The sequence below is a fragment of the Pseudophryne corroboree genome, chromosome 2, assembly GCF_028390025.1.
Source record: "Pseudophryne corroboree isolate aPseCor3 chromosome 2, aPseCor3.hap2, whole genome shotgun sequence".
NCBI classification, from domain to species: Eukaryota; Metazoa; Chordata; class Amphibia; order Anura; family Myobatrachidae; genus Pseudophryne; species Pseudophryne corroboree.
In genome coordinates, this window is record NC_086445.1 from 58229201 (window position 1) to 58255940 (window position 26740).

At 48.6% G+C, this 26740-nt stretch overlaps 1 protein-coding gene across 1 annotated transcript in view; it reads right to left on the reverse strand.

The window, feature by feature from the left end:
- CCDC90B (coiled-coil domain containing 90B) overlaps positions 1–2264 on the reverse strand; it is a 74851-nt gene extending 72587 nt beyond the window's left edge. Inside the window, exon 1 of the mRNA XM_063951341.1 lies at positions 2057–2264. Coding sequence (XP_063807411.1) covers positions 2057–2234 — 178 coding nt within the window. The 5' untranslated portion in view covers positions 2235–2264. The remainder of the gene's footprint in view (positions 1–2056) is intronic.
- Between the last annotated feature and the right edge of the window lie 24476 nt (positions 2265–26740).

Consider the following 26740-nt stretch of genomic DNA (forward strand, 5'->3'; position numbering starts at 1 on the left):
TGCGGTCAAGATCCCGCCGGTCGAAATACCGACACCGGAATCCCGACCGGCACAACCCCGACATATTCTCCCTCCGTGGGTGTCCACAACACCCATAGAGGGAGAATAAAATAGTGTGCCGAGCGCAGCGAGCCCGCAAGGGGCTGCGTTCCGCTTGCCACCCCTGTCGAGATTGTGCTGGTCTGAATTCCGGTGTCGGTATTTCGACCTCCGGGATCACGTCCAGCGGGATATCGTACTGATCCCCTATTGTTCTCTCCTGGTGTAACCCAGGCACATATACTACTGCTCTCTGCTGGTGTAACCCAGGCACATATACTACTGCTCTCTGCTGGTGTAACCCAGGCACATATACTACTGCTCTCTGCTGGTGTAACCCAGGCACATATACTACTGCTCTCTGCTGGTGTAACCCAGGCACATATACTACTGCTCTCTGCTGGTGTAACCCAGGCACATATACTACTGCTCTCTGCTGGTGTAACCCAGGCACATATACTACTGCTCTCTCCTGGTGTAACCCAGGCACATATACTACTGCTCTCTCCTGGTGTAACCCAGGCACATATACTACTGCTCTCTCCTGGTGTAACCCAGGCACATATACTACTGCTCTCTCCTGGAGTAACCCAGGCACATATACTACTGTTCTCTCCTGGTGTAACCCAGGCACATATACTACTGTTCTCTCCTGGTGTAACCCAGGCACATATACTACTGCTCTCTCCTGGTGTAACCCAGGCGCATATACTACTGCTCTCTGCTGGTGTAACCCAGACGCATATATTACTGAACTGCACACATCTTGTGTATACAATCAGCGCAACAAGCTTAGCAAAATGCACCTTCTTGGAGGGGGTGCGCCATATGCTTGCGATTCAAATGCAAATTCCATCCAACAAAGCATGCGACCCTGAATGCAGAATTTCTAGACAAAATAAGAAATGAACAGCCACATAGAGCCGAAACATGTCAGGATGTTTCTGTTTATATGAAAACAATGATAGGAGCAGCCTTGTATTGTCTGACAGAACGGCTGCAGTATGTCATTATTCTCTGAACGTCCTTATTAACACTAAGGAGGCAAGTGCTCCTCGTACAGATGTGTCCTCACTGTTACACCTTCTCTATGTGTTACCACTATCCTGGGGGTGGTACGTTGTTTTACTTGGGTATGGGACTCAGGGTCGACACAGGTAATGGTTCAACATGGCCATTAGGTCGACATGAACAAGATAAACATGGAAAAAGGTCGACATGAATTTTTTATGTTTTTTTGGTGTAGTTTTCTTCGTAACGTGACAGGGAACCCCAATAAGGGCACCGCGTCCCCATGCTTCGGGTAAGGTGCCGAGCGCAGCGGTACCGTTCCCAATTGTTGTCCACGTGGATCGTAAAGTATGCAAAAGCTCAAAAAAAGTCGACCTTATGGCAGTGTCGACCTATTCCCTGTCGACCCATAGGTGTCGACCTAGTGTCCGGATACCGTTTTACTGACCTCTCCTTTAGTCTTACTGACAAATGAAAACTTTTTTTCTCTCATTACTGCTAGTCAGTGATCTCTCTGATAGCCGGCCACCTACCTGCCACGGGTGGACCTGTTTTGGGAAAAGAACATAGCAGCTTTATATTGTACATAAATCAGGAGATTACACGCCACACCCAATGCCTTCAAGCAGCAAAGCACAAAGTAACATACTACACGGGTGCAATAGAAACATACTACATGGGTGCTCTTGCACAACTAGTAGGCATATATTTGCAGGAACCATTAAGAGTCCTTCTATCTAAAGCTACACATCTGGCATCTGGGGAACAATCTGTAAGCACTGGAGACTTCAGCACATAACCAGGATGGGTAGTATATATCTATATCTATCTATATCTCTCTATATATCTATATATCTCTCTATATATATCTATATATCTCTCTAGCTATATATATATATATATATATATATATATATATGTATCCTATCTTATACATCTCTATCTGCTAACTCTTGTAAAATTCTTGCAACTTTCCCAAGACCCGCACCCAGGGCTGTGCCCTTACCTCTCCTGCAGGAGGCGACACACGCCAGCCTGACACAGTGTTTGGGGGACAGCAGCAGCCGGGAGATGACACAGATGCCCCTCATCTCCTCTGTCTGACAGTTACAGTGTATCACACACACACACTGTGGCTCTCTGCTTCCCCCTTGCCTGACTTCCGGTCCGGCGCAGTGCATCATGGGAATTGTAGTTTTCTTTAGCACAAGTGCAATAATCCAGCCAAAGGGAGGAAACAGTTGTAGTGGAGCATGCTGCTGGGAATAGTGGTTCATGTTTGCAGGCAGGCTGCCTGGGTGTTTGCAATAAGCGTGTAATAATAATAATAATAATAATAATAATAATAATTTGCTTTTACAGTGTTGGTTAGAATATATATATATATATATATATATATATATATACATATATATATATATGCCGCATCCATGATAATGCAGCTTGTTGCAGCGATAAACTTCCCATGTTGATTGGACACTATTATGTATACCTCTGCATAGAGATTAATAATGCCTAATCCAGATAAGAGCAGCCTGCAATCAGTGGTAACGAAGGATTGCAAAAGCGTCGTTCTACCCTGGCCAGTATATACTGTCCATGGGGGAAATTTACTAAGCTCCCGATTTTGACGAGATGCCGTTTTTTCATCAAAGTGTCATCTCGGTAATTTACTAAACACTAATCACGGCAGAGATGAGGGCATTCGTAATTTTTTGCAAGTCCAAGTAAAAAATTACGAATGAATACACCATCGGTCAAAACGCGGCTGTTTAAGTATGAATCTCGGTCATTTACTAAGAAGTGCAAAGCAAAAAACAAACAAACACTGCCGTGAAAAATTACAACTCGTAAAAAAGTGCTAAAAAAAAACAGACCTTTTTTTTTTATTCGCGATTGGATAGGCATGCACGGATCCATGAGATCCGTGCATGTATATCAGTGGGAAGGGGTGGGAAAGTGCTTATTTTTTCTAAAAAAATTGCGTGGGGTCCCCCCTCCTAAGCATAACCAGCCTCGGGCTCTTTGAGCCGATCCTGGTTGCAGAAATATGGGGGGAAAAATGACAGGGGTTCCCCCATATTTAAGCAACCAGCATCGGGCTCTGCGTCTGGTCCTGGTCCCAAAAATACGGGGGACAAAAAGAGTAGGGGTCCCCCGTATTTTTAAAACCAGCACCGGGCTCCACTAGCTGGACAGATAATGCCACAGCCGGGGGTCACTTTTATATAGTGCCCTGCGGCCGTGGCATCAAAAATCCAACTAGTCACTCCTGGCCGGGGTACCCTGGGGGAGTGGGGACCCCTTCAATCAAGGGGTCCCCCCCCCCCAGCCACCCAAGGGCCAGGGGTGAAGCCCGAGGCTGTCCCCCCCCCATCCAATGGGCTGCGGATGGGGAGGCTGATAGCCTTTGTTGTAAAAGAAAAGATATTGTTTTTAGTAGCAGTACTACAAGGCCCAGCAAGCCTCCCCCGCATGCTGGTACTTGGAGAACCACAAGTACCAGCATGCGACGGAAAAACGGGCCCGCTGGTACCTGTAGTACTACTACTAAAAAAATACCCAAAAAAAGACAAGACACACACACCGTGAAAGTATAATTTTATTACATACATACACACATACATACATACATACTTACCTTAAGTTCCCACGCAGGTCGGTCCTCTTCTCCAGTAGAATCCAAGGGGTACCTGTTGAAGAAATTATACTCACGAGATCCAGGGGTCCAGGCTCCTCGGGAAATCCAGGGGTAATCCACGTACTTGAAAAAAAAAAAAAAAACGGTGTCCCGACCACGAACTGAAAGGGGACCCATGTTTGCACATGGGTCACCTTTCCACGAATGCCAGAAACCCACTTTGACTTCTGTCTAAGTGGGTTTCTTCAGCCAATCAGGGAGCGCCACGTTGTAGCACTCTCCTGATCAGCTGTGTGCTCCTGTCCTCACTGACAGGCAGCACACGGCAGTGTTACAATGTAGCGCCTATGCGCTACATTGTAACCAATGATGGGAACTTTCTGCTCTGCGGTTGACCTAAAGTGACGTCACCGCTGAGCAAGAAAGTTCCCAGCATTGGTTACAATGGAGCGCATAGGCGCTACATTGTAACACTGCCGTGTGCTGCCTGTCAGTGAGGACAGGAGCACACAGCTGATCAGGAGAGTGCTACAACGTGGCGCTCCCTGATTGGCTGAAGAAACCCACTTAGACAGAAGTCAAAGTGGGTTTCTGGCATTCGTGGAAAGGTGACCCATGTGCAAACATGGGTCCCCTTTCAGTTCGTGGTCGGGACACCGTTTTTTTTTTTTTTTTCAAGTACGTGGATTACCCCTGGATTTCCCGAGGAGCCTGGACCCCTGGATCTCGTGAGTATAATTTCTTCAACAGGTACCCCTTGGATTCTACTGGAGAAGAGGACCGACCTGCGTGGGAACTTAAGGTAAGTATGTATGTATGTGTGTATGTATGTAATAAAATTATACTTTCACGGTGTGTGTGTCTTGTCTTTTTTTGGGTATTTTTTTAGTAGTAGTACTACAGGTACCAGCGGGCCCGTTTTTCCGTCGCATGCTGGTACTTGTGGTTCTCCAAGTACCAGCATGCGGGGGAGGCTTGCTGGGCCTTGTAGTACTGCTACTAAAAACAATATCTTTTCTTTTACAACAAAGGCTATCAGCCTCCCCATCCGCAGCCCATTGGATGGGGGGGGGACAGCCTCGGGCTTCACCCCTGGCCCTTGGGTGGCTGGGGGGGGGCCCCTTGATTGAAGGGGTCCCCACTCCCCCAGGGTACCCCGGCCAGGAGTGACTAGTTGGATTTTTGATGCCACGGCCGCAGGGCACTATATAAAAGTGACCCCCGGCTGTGGCATTATCTGTCCAGCTAGTGGAGCCCGGTGCTGGTTTTAAAAATACGGGGGACCCCTACTCTTTTTGTCCCCCGTATTTTTGGGACCAGGACCAGGCGCAGAGCCCGATGCTGGTTGCTTAAATATGGGGGAACCCCTGTCATTTTTTTCCCCATATTTCTGCAACCAGGATCGGCTCAAAGAGCCCGAGGCTGGTTATGCTTAGGAGGGGGGACCCCACGCAATTTTTTTTTTAAATTTTACAGTGTTTAATTAAAAAAAAAAAAAAAATAGAACCCCAGCACGGATCACACAGATCCGGCCGAGATTAATTGTAAAAAAGTCGGCAGTGTTTTGCTAATCACTGCCGTAAAAAACACAAAAAAAACACGAATGACATCGACATCGGAAGAAAAGAAAAACCCGAATACGACAGCTTAGTAAATCCATCGTAACAAATTCAAAAAGTTGCAGTTTTACACTTTCGATGTCATTCGTGATTGAACTTTGACCTGAAACGGGAAAATACGAATCTTAGTAAATTTACCCCCATGTATCTTATAGGTGTATACTGACAGTTTATGGGGCACAGACTACAATGTAGTAATGAAATAGCACCATCTCCTATATAATTACCCAGATCTGTCACTCTGTGACTGTGTGGCTAACGCTGGGCGTGGCTAGGAGCTCTCATTGGGTTAGTGGCAGGTCTATCACACCCAATCCACAGCTGATTGGGCGAGAAACGCCCTCCCACACAGGTTACATCCAATGGGAGGCTCTGTCCTTTGGCTGCTGTGTGTTCTCAGAGCAGGATTAGCAATGGGACTGATGGAGCTGCAGCTCCAGCCCCACACCCCAAAATAGGCCCCCTGCATCTGCAGCAACATACCCTGCAACCATTTACACAGAAACATCACTCAAATTTGTAGAGCCAAACATCGGTACAGACCAGACTTGCCTACTCTCCCGGAATGGCCGGGAGGCTCCCGAAAATCGGGTGACCCTCCCGGCCCCCCGGAAGAACAGGCAAGTCTCCCGATTTCAGGGGTTCCCCACTGCCCGGCCGCCCACTTAGCGAGTAAAGTGGGCGGTCCGGGCAGGCGATGACGCGATTCTTGTTGAATCGCGTCATCATAGCCACGCCCCCTGCTGTATAATGCCGGTAATAGCGGCATTACACAGCGGGGGGCGTGGCTTACGTGACGCGATCCCGCAACCACGCCCCCATCCCGCCTCCGCCACGCCCCATCACACCTCTGGCCCACCCCCTCTGCACGCCCCCCTCTGCACGCCCCATCACTGCCCGCCCCCCTCTTGAGCCGACCTGGCTCCTCTCTCCCGGAGAGAGCAGCCAGAAAGTCGGCAAGTATGGTACAGACCATAACAAAATGGTACTGTACCTGCCAAAAAGCTATAGCTGGAGGATATGCCACTGCATCTGCAGCAAGTCTCTGCGCTGTAGATAGGGGGAAAAGAATCCTTTTACTGCAGCGTCCTATGGGGGTCATTCTGACCTGATCGCTCGTTGCAGTTCATCGCAGTGCCGCAATCAGGTCAGAACTGCACATGCGCCGGCACCGCAGTGCGCTGACACATGTCTGACAGCCGACGGCTGTCGTTGCCTAGCGATCATCTCTGTCTGATTGACAGGCAAAGGCGGGAGGGGGCGATACGGCGGCATTTGCTCGACGTTTTGTGGCCGCGGTCCGGCCAATGCAGGCGTGGCTGGACCGTGAGGTGGGCGGGCCACAGCGGCTGTGTGACGTCAAATGCAGCCGCTGTGACCCGAGCAGCGATAAGTAACTCCCAGCCAGCCGCAGGAACTGCGCTGGCTGGGAGTTACTCTTCAAGTACAAAAGCATCGCCGCTGTGCGATGCTTTTGTACTTGTGTGGGAAGGGGGGGCCGGCCTGAGATGCGGGGCAGACTAGCCCTGTGCTGGGCGTCCCCCCGCATGTCAGTGTAAGTGATCGTAGCTGTGCTAAATTTAGCACAGCTACGATCAGGTCGGAATGACTCCCTATGTCCTGCTGCCAGTCCGCCTGCCCCCTCCGGCATCAACAATCCCCACTCCCTAGCAGTGGCGCAGGTGGAACAAAAGCTGCTGCGGCCACCGGCATAGATGTGTATGAAAGCGGCGCAGCGGAAGGCTTTCATAGCCCTCCCAGCGCCGCATACTCTCTAAGCCCCGGAGCCTCCTCTGCGTGTGATGTCACTGATGTGCCTCCCAGCCACAGCTGCGCACAGATTCCCAGAGGCCCTGACTCCGCAACACAGCACCTGGCCGGCCTGGAAGCCACGAGATGGCTAATGTAACGGATAGAGTGGGTGATATCATGGAGGGTAATGACTGGACGCTGACACTACACAGCACTCTCACCTTTTACATTGATTCAGCGAGTCAGTCAGTTCTGCCAGCCAGTCACTATTGTTAGCACTGGTGTCCCATGGTGCCGCATTACAGGGAAGTATACGCACTAAATAAACTACAGCTCCCAGCAACACTTAGAGCCGAAGCAGTCAGGGGCTGAGGGCTGCTGGGAACTGTAGTTTATTGAGTGCATTTTCTTCCCTGTAATGCGGTGCATTGGAACACTGGTGCTAACCCACTAGTGAGCGGTGGGCCTAGGTGCGAGAAAATGCTTTGCCCCCCCCCCCCCCCCCATCCCATCCAAGTCCACCCCCTCACCCTGGAGAGGATCTGGTGAGGGGGACCTGCTCAGGGCCAGAGAAATGGATACCTAGCAGCAGTGCCGTAACTAGACATTTTAGCGCTGTGTGCAAGAAACGGCATCGGAGCCACCCCCTCTATGTAAAACACGGGCAGTGCGCGCCGCAGGTGCATGCAAAAAATATAGGGGCATGGCGTCGTGGGGAAGGGGTGTGGCCACAAAATAATACCGGTTTATATAACAGTGCACAGTAGTCTCCATTATTCAAATTACGCCGCACAGTAGCACCACTACACCAGGTAGAGCCACTTTTACACATTACGGCAGACAGCGTCCCCTTTTTACAAATTACGGCAGACAGCATCCCGTTTTTACACATTACGGCAGACAGCGTACCCTTTTTACACATTACGGCAGACAGATTCCCCTTTTTACACATTACGGCAGACAGCGTCCCCTTTTTACACATTACGGCAGACAGAGTCCCCTTTTTTACACATTACGGCAGACAGCGTCCCCTTATTTACACATTACGGCAGACAGCGTCCCCTTTTTACACATTACGGCAGACAGCGTCCCCCTTTTTACACATTACGGCAGACAGCATCCCGTGTTTACACATTCTGGCAGACAGCGTCCCCTTTTTACAAATAATGGCAGACAGCGTCCGCCTTTTTACACCTTACGGCAGACAGCGTCCCCTTTTTACACATTACAGCAGACAGCGTCCCCCTTTTTACACATTACGGCAGACAGCGTCCCCCTTTTTACACATTACGGCAGAAAGCGTCCCCTTTTTTACAAATAACGGCAGACAGCGTCCCCCTTTTTACACATTACGGCAGAAAGAGTCCCCCTTTTTACACATTACGGCAGACAGCGTCCCCCTTTTTACACATAATGGCAGACAGCGTCCCCCTTTTTACACATTAAGGCAGACAGACAGAATATATAGAAAGAAAGAAAGAAAGAAAGAAAGAAAGATGCACTTCCCAGCATTCACAGCAGCGGACAGCCTATGGTGAAGGAGAGGGACAGCAGCAGCAGCCCCTCCACCAACTACACAGCCCTGCTGCGGTTCCCTCCTCCACCTCCCTCCTCCTCCTCGTTCCCCCCGTGGCCGCTGCACTCCTCCCTCGGCGGGCGGCTGTGTGCTACGGGCGGCGGTGGCCCGCAGCACACAGCGGCATGTAATGAGTCAGTTTGACTCATTACATGCCGCGCTGCTTTGGGCCCCTTGACAGGGGCGGGCCCCAGTGCAAGGCACAGCTTGCACTGGCGGTAGTTCTGCCACTGGCGCTAACAATAGTGACTGGCTGCTGTGTGAGTCTCCGGGAGAGCCACTGCCAAAGGGAGGACAGCAGTTTAGCTGCTTCCAGGAGGAGAAGCATTACCTGCACCCAGGGCCGGCGCCACCACTAGGCAGCTTTAGGCAGTTGCCTATGGACGCCGGCACTTACAGGGCGGTGCAGAACGCAACAAAAAAATGAAGGATGTTACAGGATATGCGCAGCGATGTGGGATGTGAGGCGCCCGCTCCCTGGGTTGTGAGGCGCCTGCTCCGTTCACCTGGTGTCGGATCTGGTGAGCCGGAGCAGGGCAGTGTGTCCATAGCCTGTCCCCGCCTCCCCATCCTGCATTGCCCTTTTGCCCGCCCCGGTGACTGGCGAGAAGATTCTCTCCCCATGCCTGATCCACAAGTCGTCTATGTAGGTGCTGGAGGAGTTGGCGGTGGGCGGCACCTTCACCCGGGATGCTGTATGGGCTCATTCTGGTGACCTGGCAGTTCGCTGCTTTCCCTCACTGTGCCGGCGGCGCCACCATGTCAACAATCCGGCCACCACAGCAATCCTAGCCAGGTCTGACTCACACAGCAAGCCTGCCAGAGCACTTGCACTACAGTGTGGATACATTACAGTACATTACAATACTCACACGCTGAAATATCTGCTTTCCAGCAACAACACACTGCTATTCCATGGGGATTAAATAAAAACTGGAGCGGTAATCCCTAATCCATGCAACATATTGAAATAACAGTAATACATTTTTGTCAAAACCCTGTGATCCTGGTATGTCTAATATGGACTTGATTTTACACAATTGATCCAACCTCCTTCTTTTCAGGGAACAACCACCCCTGATGATGCTGTCCTAAATTTGTGTGTGTGTATATATATATATATATATATATATATATATATATATATAGGTGTAGCAGCACTCAGGGTGCCCACACACCTCGACAAAGGGGCTATGAACCCCGAAATATTGGCGATTTGATGCAACTTGTTTGAATATAATTTTTCTACAACACAATACCCTGAGGGCCACTGTCTGTTACTCCTTTATCTTCCTTATTACGGATGGCACCTGGGCATTACGACAATAGACTATATATATCTCCAAACCTCTCCCTAATCATAACCCTTAACCGTAATACCTTAACCAAAACTGATAAACCAGCCCTAATATCCTATCCCTAATACCCTAACCCAATACCCCAAACTAACCCTAATACCCTGACCCTAAACCTCTAACCTAACCCTAATACTCTAGCCCCTAACCCTAAATAGCAGATTGGATGGGCTATATGGTTCTTATCTGCTGTTAAATTCTATAACCAGTATTCAATTGTGTCGCCGGGAGCTATTCAGTTAGCCCCAATAAGCCGACATGAGCAGCAGTTTATCAGGGATTTTGTTTCACCTGCCTCCTCAGGCAGGCGAAACCGAATCCCACAAAACAGCCCAGTTTTCATCCAAAAACGGGTCTGTTTCTAGCGAAAACACACAGGTTTCACTGAACCTCTGTGTTTTCAGTAGAATTTTTTTTTGGGGGTGACCAAATTGGATACCCCCAAAAAAAAATATATCAGAGAAACATCTGTAAACAATCATGAAAAACTTTAGTTTTTCATTCCCGATATTTCTTTGTAGCTTTTTGAATACCCTATGTGAGGAAAATATTCTTTAGTGCTGCACTAACTCACATTTATCAAGCGGTGGCTGTGGAACCTCCACACTTTTTCTCTGGAGAGGCTGGATATTGGGGGGAAAGGGGGCAGGGTGCTCTGAAGATTTGCCTAGGGTGCTGAGAAACCTTGCACCGGCCCTGCCTGCACCTCCCTCACTCGCAGTACCTTCGGACCCCATCCGTGGCACCCACATCCCCCCCCCCTCCACCACCCACAGTGGCTCCAGACCCCCTCCCACACCCGCAGCAACCCTGCACCCACCCCACCCATGGCACCCCCGCCCCTGCGGTGGCTCCAGACCCCACCACTGTACCAGACCCTCCCCCACCCGCACCAACCCCACAACCACCCCTCCACCCCCCGCAGCCCCCCCGGCCCCCCTCCCCCATCCGCGTGTCCCCCACACCCACCACTCTCCCAACCACAGCACTTACTAGGTGATTCATCAGGCCCTGCGTGCGCTGTTCACGCCATTGCAACGGGCTACGACCCCTTAACCATCGCATGCCCTTTGTCCGTGCAATATTTAACCACTCACACAATTATGATTGGAGGTAATACTCCAGATAAAACAACTATTGCACGCCACTAGAGCGTGCAAGGGTTAAGGGGGCGTAGCCCCTCACAACGGTGTGAAGAGTGCCCGTAGGGTGTGATGAATTCCCTGGTAGATTATAAATGATAAACCTGTGCAGTGATTGGTTTTCATGCTGCTCATTTACACATCTGTGGTTTGATAATGAGTTGCATAAAGTCTGTTCATCTCAGTATGGTGACAGCACCTTTGTGGCCGCCAGAATGTAGCATTATTCTGCATTAATCTGCTGTTGTAAAGCCAACACATTACATATGTCGACAAGCTGCCTTAGATATGCTAACACCCTTATGGTCGTCAACTTTGTGACTGTCGATAATCAGACCACATCCCTGAACATTTACCATTTCAATCAATTTAATCATTTTGGTAAAAGCATGATAACATATCCTACAAACATAAATACAAGGTGAAGGCTACCTGTATTTTGCAAACTTTCAAGACTATTGCCTATTGCTTGTAGTGATGAGCACCGGAAATTTTTCGGGTTTTGTGTTTTGGTTTTGGGTTCGGTTCCGCGGCCGTGTTTTGGGTTCGAACGCGTTTTGGCAAAACCTCACCGAATTTTTTTTGTCGGATTCGGGTGTGTTTTGGATTCGGGTGTTTTTTTCAAAAAACCCTAAAAAACAGCTTAAATCATAGAATTTGGGGGTCATTTTGATCCCAAAGTATTATTAACCTCAAAAACCATAATTTCCACTCATTTTCAGTCTATTCTGAATACCTCACACCTCACAATATTATTTTTAGTCCTAAAATTTGCACCGAGGTCGCTGGATGACTAAGCTAAGCGACCCTAGTGGCCGACACAAACACCTGGCCCATCTAGGAGTGGCACTGCAGTGTCACGCAGGATGTCCCTTCCAAAAAACCCTCCCCAAACAGCACATGACGCAAAGAAAAAAAGAGGCGCAATGAGTTAGCTGTGTGAGTAAGATAAGCGACCCTAGTGGCCGACACAAACACCGGGCCCATCTAGGAGTGGCACTGCAGTGGCACGCAGGATGGCCCTTCCAAAAAACCCTCCCCAAACAGCACATGACGCAAAGAAAAAAAGAGGCGCAATGAGGTAGCTGTGTGAGTAAGCTAAGCGACCCTAGTGGCCGACACAAACACCGGGCCCATCTAGGAGTGGCACTGCAGTGTCACGCAGGATGTCCCTTCCAAAAAACCCTCCCCAAACAGCACATGACGCAAAGAAAAAAAGAGGCGCAATGAGGTAGCTGTGTGAGTAAGCTAAGCGACCCTAGTGGCCGACACAAACACCGGGCCCATCTAGGAGTGGCACTGCAGTGTCACGCAGGATGTCCCTTCCAAAAAACCCTCCCCAAACAGCACATGACGCAAAGAAAAAAAGAGGCGCAATGAGGTAGCTGTGTGAGTAAGCTAAGCGACCCTAGTGGCCGACACAAACACCGGGCCCATCTAGGAGTGGCACTGCAGTGTCACGCAGGATGTCCCTTCCAAAAAACCCTCCCCAAACAGCACATGACGCAAAGAAAAAAAGAGGCGCAATGAGGTAGCTGTGTGAGTAAGCTAAGCGACCCTAGTGGCCGACACAAACACCGGGCCCATCTAGGAGTGGCACTGCAGTGTCACGCAGGATGTCCCTTCCAAAAAACCCTCCCCAAACAGCACATGACGCAAAGAAAAAAAGAGGCGCAATGAGGTAGCTGTGTGAGTAAGCTAAGCGACCCTAGTGGCCGACACAAACACCGGGCCCATCTAGGAGTGGCACTGCAGTGGCACGCAGGATGGCCCTTCCAAAAAACCCTCCCCAAACAGCACATGACGCAAAGAAAAAAAGAGGCGCAATGAGGTAGCTGTGTGAGTAAGCTAAGCGACCCAAGTGGCCGACACAAACACCGGGCCCATCTAGGAGTGGCACTGCAGTGGCACGCAGGATGGCCCTTCCAAAAAACCCTCCCCAAACAGCACATGACGCAAAGAAAAAAAGAGGCGCAATGAGGTAGCTGTGTGAGTAAGCTAAGCGACCCTAGTGGCCGACACAAACACCGGGCCCATCTAGGAGTGGCACTGCAGTGGCACGCAGGATGGCCCTTCCAAAAACCCCTCCCCAAACAGCACATGACGCAAAGAAAAAAAGAGGCGCAATGAGGTAGCTGTGTGAGTAAGCTAAGCGACCCTAGTGGCCGACACAAACACCGGGCCCATCTAGGAGTGGCACTGCAGTGGCACGCAGGATGGCCCTTCCAAAAAACCCTCCCCAAACAGCACATGACGCAAAGAAAAAAAGAGGCGCAATGAGGTAGCTGTGTGAGTAAGCTAAGCGACCCTAGTGGCCGACACAAACACCGGGCCCATCTAGGAGTGGCACATAGTTGTCAAGGCCTCAGTTATCCGCTTTGCAGCAGGATGACTGCTGTGATATTTCATCTTCCTCGCAAAGGACTGTTGGACAGTCAATTGCTTACTGGAAGTAGTACAAGTGGGCTTACGACTTCCCCTCTGGGATGACCATCGACTCCCAGCAGCAACAACAGCAGCGCCAGCAGCAGTAGGCGTTACACGCAAGGATGCATCGGAGGAATCCCAGGCAGGAGAGGAATCGTCAGAATTGCCAGTGACATGGCCTGCAGGACTATTGGCATTCCTCGGGAAGGAGGAAATTGACACTGAGGGAGTTGGTGGGGTGGTTTGCGTGAGCTTGGTTACAAGAGGAAGGGATTTACTGGTCAGTGGACTGCTTCCGCTGTCACCCAAAGTTTTTGAACTTGTCACTGACTTATTATGAATGCGCTGCAGGTGACGTATAAGGGAGGATGTTCCGAGGTGGTTAACGTCCTTACCCCTACTTATTACAGCTTGACAAAGGCAACACACGGCTTGACAAATGTTGTCCGCATTTCTGGTGAAATACTTCCACACCGAAGAGCTGATTTTTTTGGTATTTTGACCAGGCATGTCAATGGCCCTATTCCTCCCACGGACAACAGGTGTCTCCCCGGGTGCCTGACTTAAACAAACCACCTCACCATCAGAATCCTCCTGGTCAATTTCCTCCCCAGCGCCAGCAACACCCATATCCTCCTCATCCTGGTGTACTTCAACACTGACATCTTCAATCTGACTATCAGGAACTGGACTGCGGGTGCTCCTTCCAGCACTTGCAGGGGGCGTGCAAATGGTGGAAGGCGCATGCTCTTCACGTCCAGTGTTGGGAAGGTCAGGCATCGCAACCGACACAATTGGAGTTGGACTCTCCTTGTGGATTTGGGATTTCGAAGAACGCACAGTTCTTTGCGGTGCTTTTGCCAGCTTGAGTCTTTTCATTTTTCTAGCGAGAGGCTGAGTGCTTCCATCCTCATGTGAAGCTGAACCACTAGCCATGAACATAGGCCAGGGCCTCAGCCGTTCCTTGCCACTCCGTGTGGTAAATGGCATATTGGCAAGTTTACGCTTCTCCTCCGACAATTTGATTTTAGATTTTGGAGTCCTTTTTTTACTGATATTTGGTGTTTTGGATTTTACATGCTCTGTACTATGACATTGGGCATCGGCCTTGGCAGACGACGTTGCTGGCATTTCATCGTCTCGGCCATGACTAGTGGCAGCAGCTTCAGCACGAGGTGGAAGTGGATCTTGATCTTTCACTAATTTTGGAACCTCAACATTTTTGTTCTCCATATTTTAATAGGCACAACTAAAAGGCACCTCAGGTAAACAATGGAGATGGATGGATACTAGTATACTTATGGATGGACTGCCGAGTGCCGACACAGAGGTAGCTACAGCCGTGGACTACCGTACTGTGTCTGCTGCTAATATAGACTGGATGATAATGAGATGAAATCAATATAATATCACTAGTACTGCAGCCGGACAGGTATGTATATTTATTATGTAATGACTGATGACGGACCTGCTGGACACTGTCAGCTCAGCAGCACCGCAGACTGCTACAGTAAGCTACTATACTATAGTAGTATGTACAAAGAAGAAAGAAAAAAAAAACCACGGGGAGGTGGTATACAATTATGGATGGACTGCCGAGTGCCGACACAGAGGTAGCTACAGCCGTGGACTAACGTACTGTGTCTGCTGCTAATATAGACTGGATGATAATGAGATGAAATCAATATATATGTATATATAGTATCACTAGTACTGCAGCCGGACAGGTATATATATTTATTATGTAATGACTGATGACGGACCTGCTGGACACTGTCAGCTCAGCAGCACCGCAGACTGCTACAGTAAGCTACTATACTATAGTAGTATGTACAAAGAAGAAAGAAAAAAAAAAAACCACGGGGAGGTGGTATACAATTATGGATGGACTGCCGAGTGCCGACACAGAGGTAGCTACAGCCGTGGACTAACGTACTGTGTCTGCTGCTAATATAGACTGGATGATAATGAGATGAAATCAATATATATGTATATATAATATCACTAGTACTGCAGCCGGACAGGTATATATATTTATTATGTAATGACTGATGACGGACCTGCTGGACACTGTCAGCTCAGCAGCACCGCAGACTGCTACAGTAAGCTACTATACTATAGTAGTATGTACAAAGAAGAAAGAAAAAAAAAAACCACGGGGAGGTGGTATACAATTATGGATGGACTGCCGAGTGCCGACACAGAGGTAGCTACAGCCGTGGACTAACGTACTGTGTCTGCTGCTAATATAGACTGGATGATAATGAGATGAAATCAATATATATGTATATATAGTATCACTAGTACTGCAGCCGGACAGGTATATATATTTATTATGTAATGACTGATGACGGACCTGCTGGACACTGTCAGCTCAGCAGCACCGCAGACTGCTACAGTAAGCTACTATACTCTAGTAGTATGTACAAAGAAGAAAGAAAAAAAAAAAACCACGGGGAGGTGGTATACAATTATGGATGGACTGCCGAGTGCCGACACAGAGGTAGCTACAGCCGTGGACTAACGTACTGTGTCTGCTGCTAATATAGACTGGATGATAATGAGATGAAATCAATATATATGTATATATAGTATCACTAGTACTGCAGCCGGACAGGTATATATATTTATTATGTAATGACTGATGACGGACCTGCTGGACACTGTCAGCTCAGCAGCACCGCAGACTGCTACAGTAAGCTACTATACTATAGTAGTATGTACAAAGAAGAAAGAAAAAAAAAAACCACGGGGAGGTGGTATACAATTATGGATGGACTGCCGAGTGCCGACACAGAGGTAGCTACAGCCGTGGACTAACGTACTGTGTCTGCTGCTAATATAGACTGGATGATAATGAGATGAAATCAATATAATATCACTAGTACTGCAGCCGGACAGGTATGTATATTTATTATGTAATGACTGATGACGGACCTGCTGGACACTGTCAGCTCAGCAGCACCGCAGACTGCTACAGTAAGCTACTATCCTATAGTAGTATGTACAAAGAAGAAAGAAAAAAAAAAAAACACGGGGAGGTAGTATACAATTATGGATGGACTGCCGAGTGCCGACACAGAGGTAGCTACAGCCATGGACTAACGTACTGTGTCTGCTGCTAATATAGACTGGATGATAATGAGATGAAATCAATATATATGTATATATAGTATCACTAGTACTGCAGCCGGACAGGTATATATATATTTATTATGTAATGACTGATGACGGACCTGCTGGACACTGTCAGCTCAGCAGCACCGCAGACTGCTACAGTAAGCTACTATACTATAGTAGTATGTACAAAGAAGAAAGAAAAAAAAAAACCACGGGGAGGTGGTATACAATTATGGATGGACTGCCGAGTGCCGACACAGAGGTAGCTACAGCCGTGGACTAACGTACTGTGTCTGCTGCTAATATAGACTGGATGATAATGAGATGAAATCAATATATATGTATATATAATATCACTAGTACTGCAGCCGGACATGTATATATATTTATTATGTAATGACTGATGACGGACCTGCTGGACACTGTCAGCTCAGCAGCACCGCAGACTGCTACAGTAAGCTACTATAGTAGTATGTATAAAGAAGAATGAAAAAAAAAAAAAACACGGGTAGGTGGTATACAATATTATATATATATATATATTATATACAATTATATATATATATATATATATATATATATATTAAACTGGTGGTGGTGATTGATTATTAAACTGGTGGTCAGGTCACTGGTCACACTATCAGCAACTTGCAGTTGCAAGTAGTACTCCTAAGCAGACAATCACTAAATATATTATACTGGTCTGGTGGTCAGTGTGGTCACAATGGCAGTGTGGCACTGACTCTGGCAGCAAAAGTGTGCACTGTACGTTATATGTACTCCTGAGTCCTGCTCTCAGACTCTAACTGCTCCCCACTGTCAGTGTCTCCCCCACAAGTCAGATAATTAATACAGTCACACTATCTAATCTATATCACTTCAGCAAGTAGTAGTAGTATAGTAGTACTCCTCCTAATAATGCTCCCCAAAATTACTACTACTGTGTCTCACTCTCTTCTCTAAACGGAGAGGACGCCAGCCACGTCCTCTCCCTATGAATCTCAATGCACGTGTGAAAATGGCGGCGACGCGCGGCTCCTTATATAGAATCCGAGTCTCGCGATAGAATCCGAGCCTCGCGAGAATCCGACAGCTGGATGATGACGTTCGGGCGCGCTCGGGTTAACCGAGCAAGGCGGGAAGATCCGAGTCGCTCGGACCCGTGTAAAAAAACATGAAGTTCGGGCGGGTTCGGTTTCCGAGGAACCGAACCCGCTCATCTCTAATTGCTTGTGAGGTTCTCTCTGTGTGAACCCAAAACCAGCTGAAGATTGTAGATGCATATATATACACTGATCAAAAAAATAAAGGGAACACTTAACAACACATCCTAGATCTGAATGAATTAAATATTCTTTGTTAAATACTTTGTTCTTTACATAGTTGAATGTGCTGACAACATAATCACACAAAAATTATCAATGGAAATCAAATTTATTAACCCATGGAGGTCTGGATTTGGAGTCACACTCAAAATTAAAGTGGAAAAACACACTACAGGCTGATCCAACTTTGATGTAATGTCCTTAAAACAAGTCAAAATAAGGCTCAGTAGTGTGTGTGGCCTCCACGTGCCTGTATGACCTCCCTACAATGCCTGGGCATGCTCCTGATGAGGTGGCGGATGGTTTCCTGAGGGATCTCCTCCCAGACCTGGACTAAAGCATCCGCCAACTCCTGGACAGTCTGTGGTGCAACGTAGCGTTGGTGGATGGAGCGAGACATGATGTCCCAGATGTGCTCAATTGGATTCAGGTCTTGGGAACGGGCGGGCTAGTCCATAGCATCAATGCCTTTGTGATGCAGGAACTGCTGACACACTCCAGCCACATGAGGTCTAGCATTGCCTTGCATTAGGAGGAACCCAGGGCCAACCGCACCAGCATATGGTCTCACAAGGGGTCTGAGGATCTCATCTCGGTACCTAATGGCAGTCAGGCTACCTCTGGCGAGCACATGGAGGGCTGTGCGGCCCCCCAAAGAAATGCCACCCCACACCATTACTGACCCACTGCCAAACCGGTCATGCTGGAGGATGTTGCAGGCAGCAGAACGTTCTCCTTGGCATCTCCAGACTCGTCTGTCACATGTGCTCAGTGAGAACTTGCTTTCATCTGTGGAGAGCACCGGGCACCAGCGGCGAATTTGCCAATCTTGGTGTTCTCTGGCAAATGCCAAACGTCCTGCACGGTGTTGGTCTGTAAGCACAACCCCCACCTGTAGACGTCGGGCCCTCATACCACCCTCATGGAGTCTGTTTCAGATCGTTTGAGTAGACACATGCACATTTGTGGCTTGCTGGAGGTCATTTTGCAGGGCTCTGGCAGTGCTCCTCCTGTTCCTCCTTGCATAAAGGCGGAGGTAGCGGTCCTGCTGCTGGGTTGTTGCCCTCCTACGGCCTTCTCCATGTCTCCTGATGTACTGGCCTGTCTCCTGGTAGCGCCTCCATGCTCTGGACACTACGCTGACAGACACAGCAAACCTTCTTGCCACAGCTCGCATTGATGTGCCTTCCTGGATGAGCTGCACTACCTGAGCCACTTGTGTGGGTTGTAGACTCCGTCTCAAGCTACCACTAGAGTGAAAGCACCGCCAGCTTTCAAAAGTGAACAAAACATCAGCCAGAAAGCATAGGAGTTGAGAAGTGGTCTGTGGTCACCACCTGCAGAACAACTCCTTTATTGGGGGTGTCTTGCTAATTGCCTATAATTCCCACCTGTTGTCTATTCCATTTGCACACCAGCATGTGAAATTGAATGTCAATCAGTGTTGCTTCCTAAGTGGACAGTTTGATTTCACAGAAGTGTGATTGACTTGGAGTTACATTGTGTTGTTTAAGTGTTCCCTTTATTTTTTTGAGCAGTGTATATATATATATATATATATATATTTGCAGCTAGAGGTAGATGATGGAATTTTGGGCAAATTATGTTACCGGGCAGTACTAGAAATTCCACAGGGGTTCCAAGTACCTGTAGTACAGAGGCGGAACTACCGCCAGTGCAACCAGTACGTTGCACTGGGGCCCGCCACTGTCCAGGGGCCCAATGCATGTAATGAGTCAAACTGACTCATTACATGCCGCTGTGTGCTGCGGGCAACCGCTTCCCGCAGCATACAGCCGCCCGGACAGAGAGGAGAGGAGCGCAGCGGTACGGGGGAGAAGGAGGAGGAGGGAGGTGGAGGAGGGAGCCGCAGCAGCGCTTTACTACTGGTTGAGGCACTGCTGCTGCTGTCCCTCTGCTTCACTATAGGCTGTCTTCCGAGAACAGCCTATAGTGAAGCAGAGGGGCAGCAGCAGCAGCGCCTCCACCAATAACACAGCGCTGCTGCGGCTCCCTCCTCCACTTCCCTCCTCCTCCTTCTCTCCTGCCCGGGAATCGTGACCAGAAGCTGCACCAAGAAGCCTGAGCCAGCGGAGAGGGTAAATATAATTCATTCTTTCTTTCTTTCTTTCTTTCTTTCTTTCTTTCTTTCTTTCTTTCTTTCTTTCTTTCTTTTTCTTTCTTTCTTTCCATTGTCTGCCGCAATGTGTAAAAAGGGGGAATCTGCTTGCCGCAATGTGTAAAAAGGGGGAACCTGCCTGACGCAATGTGTAAAAAGGGGGAATCTGCCTGCCGCAATGTGTAAAAAGGGGGAATCTGCCTGCCGTAATGTGTAAAAAGGGGGAATCTTTGCTGCAATGTGTAAAAAGGGGGAATCTGCCTGCCCTAATGTGTAAAAAGTAGTGATGAGCGCCGGAAATTTTTCGGGTTTTGTGTTTTGGTTTTGGGTTCGGTTCCGCGGCCGTGTTTTGGGTTCAAACGCGTTTTGGCAAAACCTCACCGAATTTTTTTTGTCGGATTCGGGTGTGTTTTGGATTCGGGTGTTTTTTTCAAAAAACCCTCAAAAACAGCTTAAATCATAGAATTTGGGGGTCATTTTGATCCCAAAGTATTATTAACCTCAATAACCATAATTTCCACTCATTTTCAGTCTATTCTGAACACCTCACACCTCACAATATTATTTTTAGTCCTAAAATTTGCACCGAGGTCACTGGATGGCTAAGCCAAGCGACCCAAGTGGCCGACACAAACACCTGGCCCATCTAGGAGTGGCACTGCAGTGTCACGCAGGCTGGCCCTTCAAAAAACTACTCCCCAAACAGCACATGACGCAAAGAAAAATAGAGGAGCAATGAGGTAGCTGTGTGAGTAAGCTAAGCGACCCTAGTGGCCGACACAAACACCTGGCCCATCTAGGAGTGGCACTGCAGTGTCACGCAGGCTGGCCCTTCAAAAAACTACTCCCCAAACAGCACATGACGCAAAGAAAAAAAGAGGCGCAATGAGGTAGCTGTGTGAGTAAGCTAAGCGACCCTAGTGGCCGACACAAACACCTGGCCCATCTAGGAGTGGCACTGTAATCTTTGCTGCAATGTGTAAAAAGGGGGAATCTGCCTGCCCTAATGTGTAAAAAGTAGTGATGAGCGCCGGAAATTTTTCGGGTTTTGTGTTTTGGTTTTGGGTTCGGTTCCGCGGCCGTGTTTTGGGTTCAAACGCGTTTTGGCAAAACCTCACCGAATTTTTTTTGTCGGATTCGGGTGTGTTTTGGATTCGGGTGTTTTTTTCAAAAAACCCTCAAAAACAGCTTAAATCATAGAATTTGGGGGTCATTTTGATCCCAAAGTATTATTAACCTCAATAACCATAATTTCCACTCATTTTCAGTCTATTCTGAACACCTCACACCTCACAATATTATTTTTAGTCCTAAAATTTGCACCGAGGTCACTGGATGGCTAAGCCAAGCGACCCAAGTGGCCGACACAAACACCTGGCCCATCTAGGAGTGGCACTGCAGTGTCACGCAGGCTGGCCCTTCAAAAAACTACTCCCCAAACAGCACATGACGCAAAGAAAAATAGAGGAGCAATGAGGTAGCTGTGTGAGTAAGCTAAGCGACCCTAGTGGCCGACACAAACACCTGGCCCATCTAGGAGTGGCACTGCAGTGTCACGCAGGCTGGCCCTTCAAAAAACTACTCCCCAAACAGCACATGACGCAAAGAAAAAAAGAGGCGCAATGAGGTAGCTGTGTGAGTAAGCTAAGCGACCCTAGTGGCCGACACAAACACCTGGCCCATCTAGGAGTGGCACTGCAGTGTCACGCAGGCTGGCCCTTCAAAAAACTACTCCCCAAACAGCACATGACGCAAAGAAAAAAAGAGGCGCAATGAGGTAGCTGTGTGAGTAAGCTAAGCGACCCAAGTGGCCGACACAAACACCTGGCCCATCTAGGAGTGGCACTGCAGTGTCACGCAGGCTGGCCCTTCAAAAAACTACTCCCCAAACAGCACATGACGCAAAGAAAAAAAGAGGCGCAATGAGGTAGCTGTGTGAGTAAGCTAAGCGACCCTAGTGGCCGACACAAACACCTGGCCCATCTAGGAGTGGCACTGCAGTGTCACGCAGGCTGGCCCTTCAAAAAACTACTCCCCAAACAGCACATGACGCAAAGAAAAAAAGAGGCGCAATGAGGTAGCTGTGTGAGTAAGCTAAGCGACCCAAGTGGCCGACACAAACACCTGGCCCATCTAGGAGTGGCACTGCAGTGTCACGCAGGCTGGCCCTTCAAAAAACTACTCCCCAAACAGCACATGACGCAAAGAAAAAAAGAGGCGCAATGAGGTAGCTGTGTGAGTAAGCTAAGCGACCCTAGTGGCCGACACAAACACCTGGCCCATCTAGGAGTGGCACTGCAGTGTCACGCAGGCTGGCCCTTCAAAAAACTACTCCCCAAACAGCACATGACGCAAAGAAAAAAAGAGGCGCAATGAGGTAGCTGTGTGAGTAAGCTAAGCGACCCAAGTGGCCGACACAAACACCTGGCCCATCTAGGAGTGGCACTGCAGTGTCACGCAGGCTGGCCCTTCAAAAAACTACTCCCCAAACAGCACATGACGCAAAGAAAAATTAAAGAAAAAAGAGGTGCAAGATGGAATTGTCCTTGGGCCCTCCCACCCACCCTTATGTTGTATAAACAGGACATGCACACTTTAACCAACCCATCATTTCAGTGACAGGGTCTGCCACACGACTGTGACTGAAATGACGGGTTGGTTTGGACCCCCACCAAAAAAGAAGCAATTAATCTCTCCTTGCACAAACTGGCTCTACAGAGGCAAGATGTCCACCTCATCATCATCCTCCGATATATCACCGTGTACATCCCCCTCCTCACAGATTATCAATTCGTCCCCACTGGAATCCACCATCTCAGCTCCCTGTGTACTTTGTGGAGGCAATTGCTGCTGGTCAATGTCTCCACGGAGGAATTGATTATAATTCATTTTAATGAACATCATCTTCTCCACATTTTCTGGATGTAACCTCGTACGCCGATTGCTGACAAGGTGAGCGGCGGCACTAAACACTCTTTCGGAGTACACACTTGTGGGAGGGCAACTTAGGTAAAATAAAGCCAGTTTGTGCAAGGGCCTCCAAATTGCCTCTTTTTCCTGCCAGTATAAGTACGGACTGTCTGACGTGCCTACTTGGATGCGGTCACTCATATAATCCATTCTTTCAATGGGGAGAGAATCATATGCAGTGACAGTAGACGACATGTCCGTAATCGTTGTCAGGTCCTTCAGTCCGGACCAGATGTCAGCATCAGCAGTCGCTCCAGACTGCCCTGCATCAGCAGTCGCTCCAGACTGCCCTGCATCACCGCCAGCGGGTGGGCTCGGAATTCTGAGCCTTTTCCTCGCACCCCCAGTTGCGGGAGAATGTGAAGGAGGAGATGTTGACAGGTCGCGTTCCGCTTGACTTGACAATTTTGTCACCAGCAGTTCTTTGAACCCCAGCAGACTTGTGTCTGCCGGAAAGAGAGATCCAAGGTAGGTTTTAAATCTAGGATCGAGCACGGTGGCCAAAATGTAGTGCTCTGATTTCAACAGATTGACCACCCGTGAATCCTTGTTAAGCGAATTAAGGGCTCCATCCACAAGTCCCACATGCCTAGCGGAATCGCTCTGTGTTAGCTCCTCCTTCAATGTCTCCAGCTTCTTCTGCAAAAGCCTGATGAGGGGAATGACCTGACTCAGGCTGGCAGTGTCTGAACTGACTTCACGTGTGGCAAGTTCAAAAGGTTGCAGAACCTTGCACAACGTTGAAATCATTCTCTACTGCGCTTGAGACAGGTGCATTCCACCTCCTATATCGTGGTCAGTTGTATAGGCTTGAATGGCCTTTTGCTGCTCCTCCAACCTCTGAAGCATATAGAGGGTTGAATTCCACCTCGTTACCACTTCTTGCTTCAGATGATGGCAGGGCAGGTTCAGGCGTTTTTGGTGGTTTTCCAGTCTTCTGTACGTGGTGCCTGTATGCCGAAAGTGTCCCGCAATTCTTCTGGCCACCGACAGCATCTCTTGCATGCCCCTCTCGTTTTTTAAATAATTCTGCACCACCAAATTCAAGGTATGTGCAAAACATGGGACGTGCTGGAATTTGCCCATATTTAATGCACACACAATATTGCTGGCGTTGTCCGATGCCACAAATCCACAGGAGAGTCCAATTGGGGTAAGCCATTCTGCGATGATCTTCCTCAGTTGCCGTAAGAGGTTTTTAGCTGTGTGCGTATTCTGGAAAGCGGTGATACAAAGCGTAGCCTGCCTAGGAAAGAGTTGGCGTTTGCGAGATGCTGCTACTGGTGCCGCCGCTGCTGTTCTTGCGGCGGGAGTCCATACATCTACCCAGTGGGCTGTCACAGTCATATAGTCCTGAGCCTGCCCTGCTCCACTTGTCCACATGTCCGTGGTTAAGTGGACATTGGGTACAACTGCATTTTTTAGGACACTGGTGAGTCTTTTTCTGAGGTCTGTGTACATTTTCGGTATCGCCTGCCTAGAGAAATGGAACCTAGATGGTATTTGGTACCGGGGACACTGTACCTCCAACAAGTCTCTAGTTGCCTCTGCAGTAATGATGGATACCGGAACCACGTTTCTCACCGCCCAGGATGCCAAGGCCTCAGTTATCCGCTTTGCAGCAGGATGACTGCTGTGATATTTCATCTTCCTCGCAAAGGACTGTTGGACAGTCAATTGCTTGGTGGAAGTAGTAAAAGTGGTCTTACGAGTACGACTTCCCCTCTGGGATGACCATCGACTCCCAGCAGCAACAACAGCAGCGCCAGCAGCAGTAGGCGTTACACGTAAGGATGCATCGGAGGAATCCCAGGCAGGAGAGGACTCGTCAGAATTGCCAGTGACATGGCCTGCAGGACTATTGGCATTCCTGGGGAAGGAGGAAATTGACACTGAGGGAGTTGGTGGGGTGGTTTGCGTGAGCTTGGTTACAAGAGGAAGGGATTTACTGGTCAGTGGACTGCTTCCGCTGTCGCCCAAAGTTTTTGAACTTGTCACTGACTTATGATGAATGCGCTGCAGGTGACGTATAAGGGAGGATGTTCCGAGGTGGTTAACGTCCTTACCCCTACTTATTACAGCTTGACAAAGGCAACGCACGGCTTGACAAATGTTGTCCGCATTTCTGTTGAAATACTTCCACACCGAAGAGCTGATTTTTTTGGTATTTTCACCAGGCATGTCAATGGCCATATTCCTCCCACGGACAACAGGTGTCTCCCCGGGTGCCTGACTTAAACAAACCACCTCACCATCAGAATCCTCCTTGTCAATTTCCTCCCCAGCGCCAGCAACACCCATATCCTCCTCATCCTGGTGTACTTCAACACTGACATCTTCAATCTGACTATCAGGAACTGGACTGCGGGTGCTCCTTCCAGCACTTGCAGGGGGCGTGCAAATGGTGGAAGGCGCATGCTCTTCACGTCCAGTGTTGGGAAGGTCAGGCATCGCAACCGACACAATTGGACTCTCCTTGTGGATTTGGGATTTCGAAGAACGCACAGTTCTTTGCTGTGCTTTTGCCAGCTTGAGTCTTTTCATTTTTCTAGCGAGAGGCTGAGTGCTTCCATCCTCATGTGAAGCTGAACCACTAGCCATGAACATAGGCCAGGGCCTCAGCCGTTCCTTGCCACTCCGTGTGGTAAATGGCATATTGGCAAGTTTACGCTTCTCCTCCGACAATTTTATTTTAGATTTTTGAGTCCTTTTTTTACTGATATTTGGTGTTTTGGATTTTACATGCTCTGTACTATGACATTGGGCATCGGCCTTGGCAGACGACGTTGATGGCATTTCATCGTCTCGGCCATGACTAGTGGCAGCAGCTTCAGCACGAGGTGGAAGTGGATCTTGATCTTTCCCTATTTTTGGAACCTCAACATTTTTGTTCTCCATATTTTAATAGGCACAACTAAAAGGTACCTCAGGTAAACAATGGAGATGGATGGATACTAGTATACTTATGGATGACGAGCGACTGCCGACACAGAGGTAGCTACAGCCGTGGACTACCGTACTGCGTCTGCTGCTAATATAGACTGGATGATAATGAGATAAAAAATATATATATATCACTACTGCAGCCGGACAGGTATATATTATATAATGACGGACCTGCTGGACACTGTCAGCTCAGCACTGCAGACTCCTAAAGTAAGCTACTAGTATCAAGAAGATAGAAAAAAAAAAACACCACGGGTAGGTGGTATACAATTATGGATGGACGAGCGACTGCCGACACAGAGGTAGCTACAGCCGTGGACTACCGTACTGCGTCTGCTGCTAATATAGACTGGATGATAATGAGATATAAAATATATATATATCACTACTGCAGCCGGACAGGTATATATTATATAATGACGGACCTGCTGGACACTGTCAGCAGAATGCGTTTATAAAAACACCACACGACGAGTGTTTAACTTTTTCAGGCAGACAATCACAATATACTGGTGGTCAGCAGACAATCACAATATACTGGTGGTCAGTGGTCACTGGTCAGTCACACTGGCAGTGGCACTCTGGCAGCAAAAGTGTGCACTGTACTTAAAATATGTACTCCTGCTATAACTGCTCCCCAGTCTCCCCCACAATTAAGCTGTGTGAGCAGTGAGCACTCAGCACAGTCAGATATACAG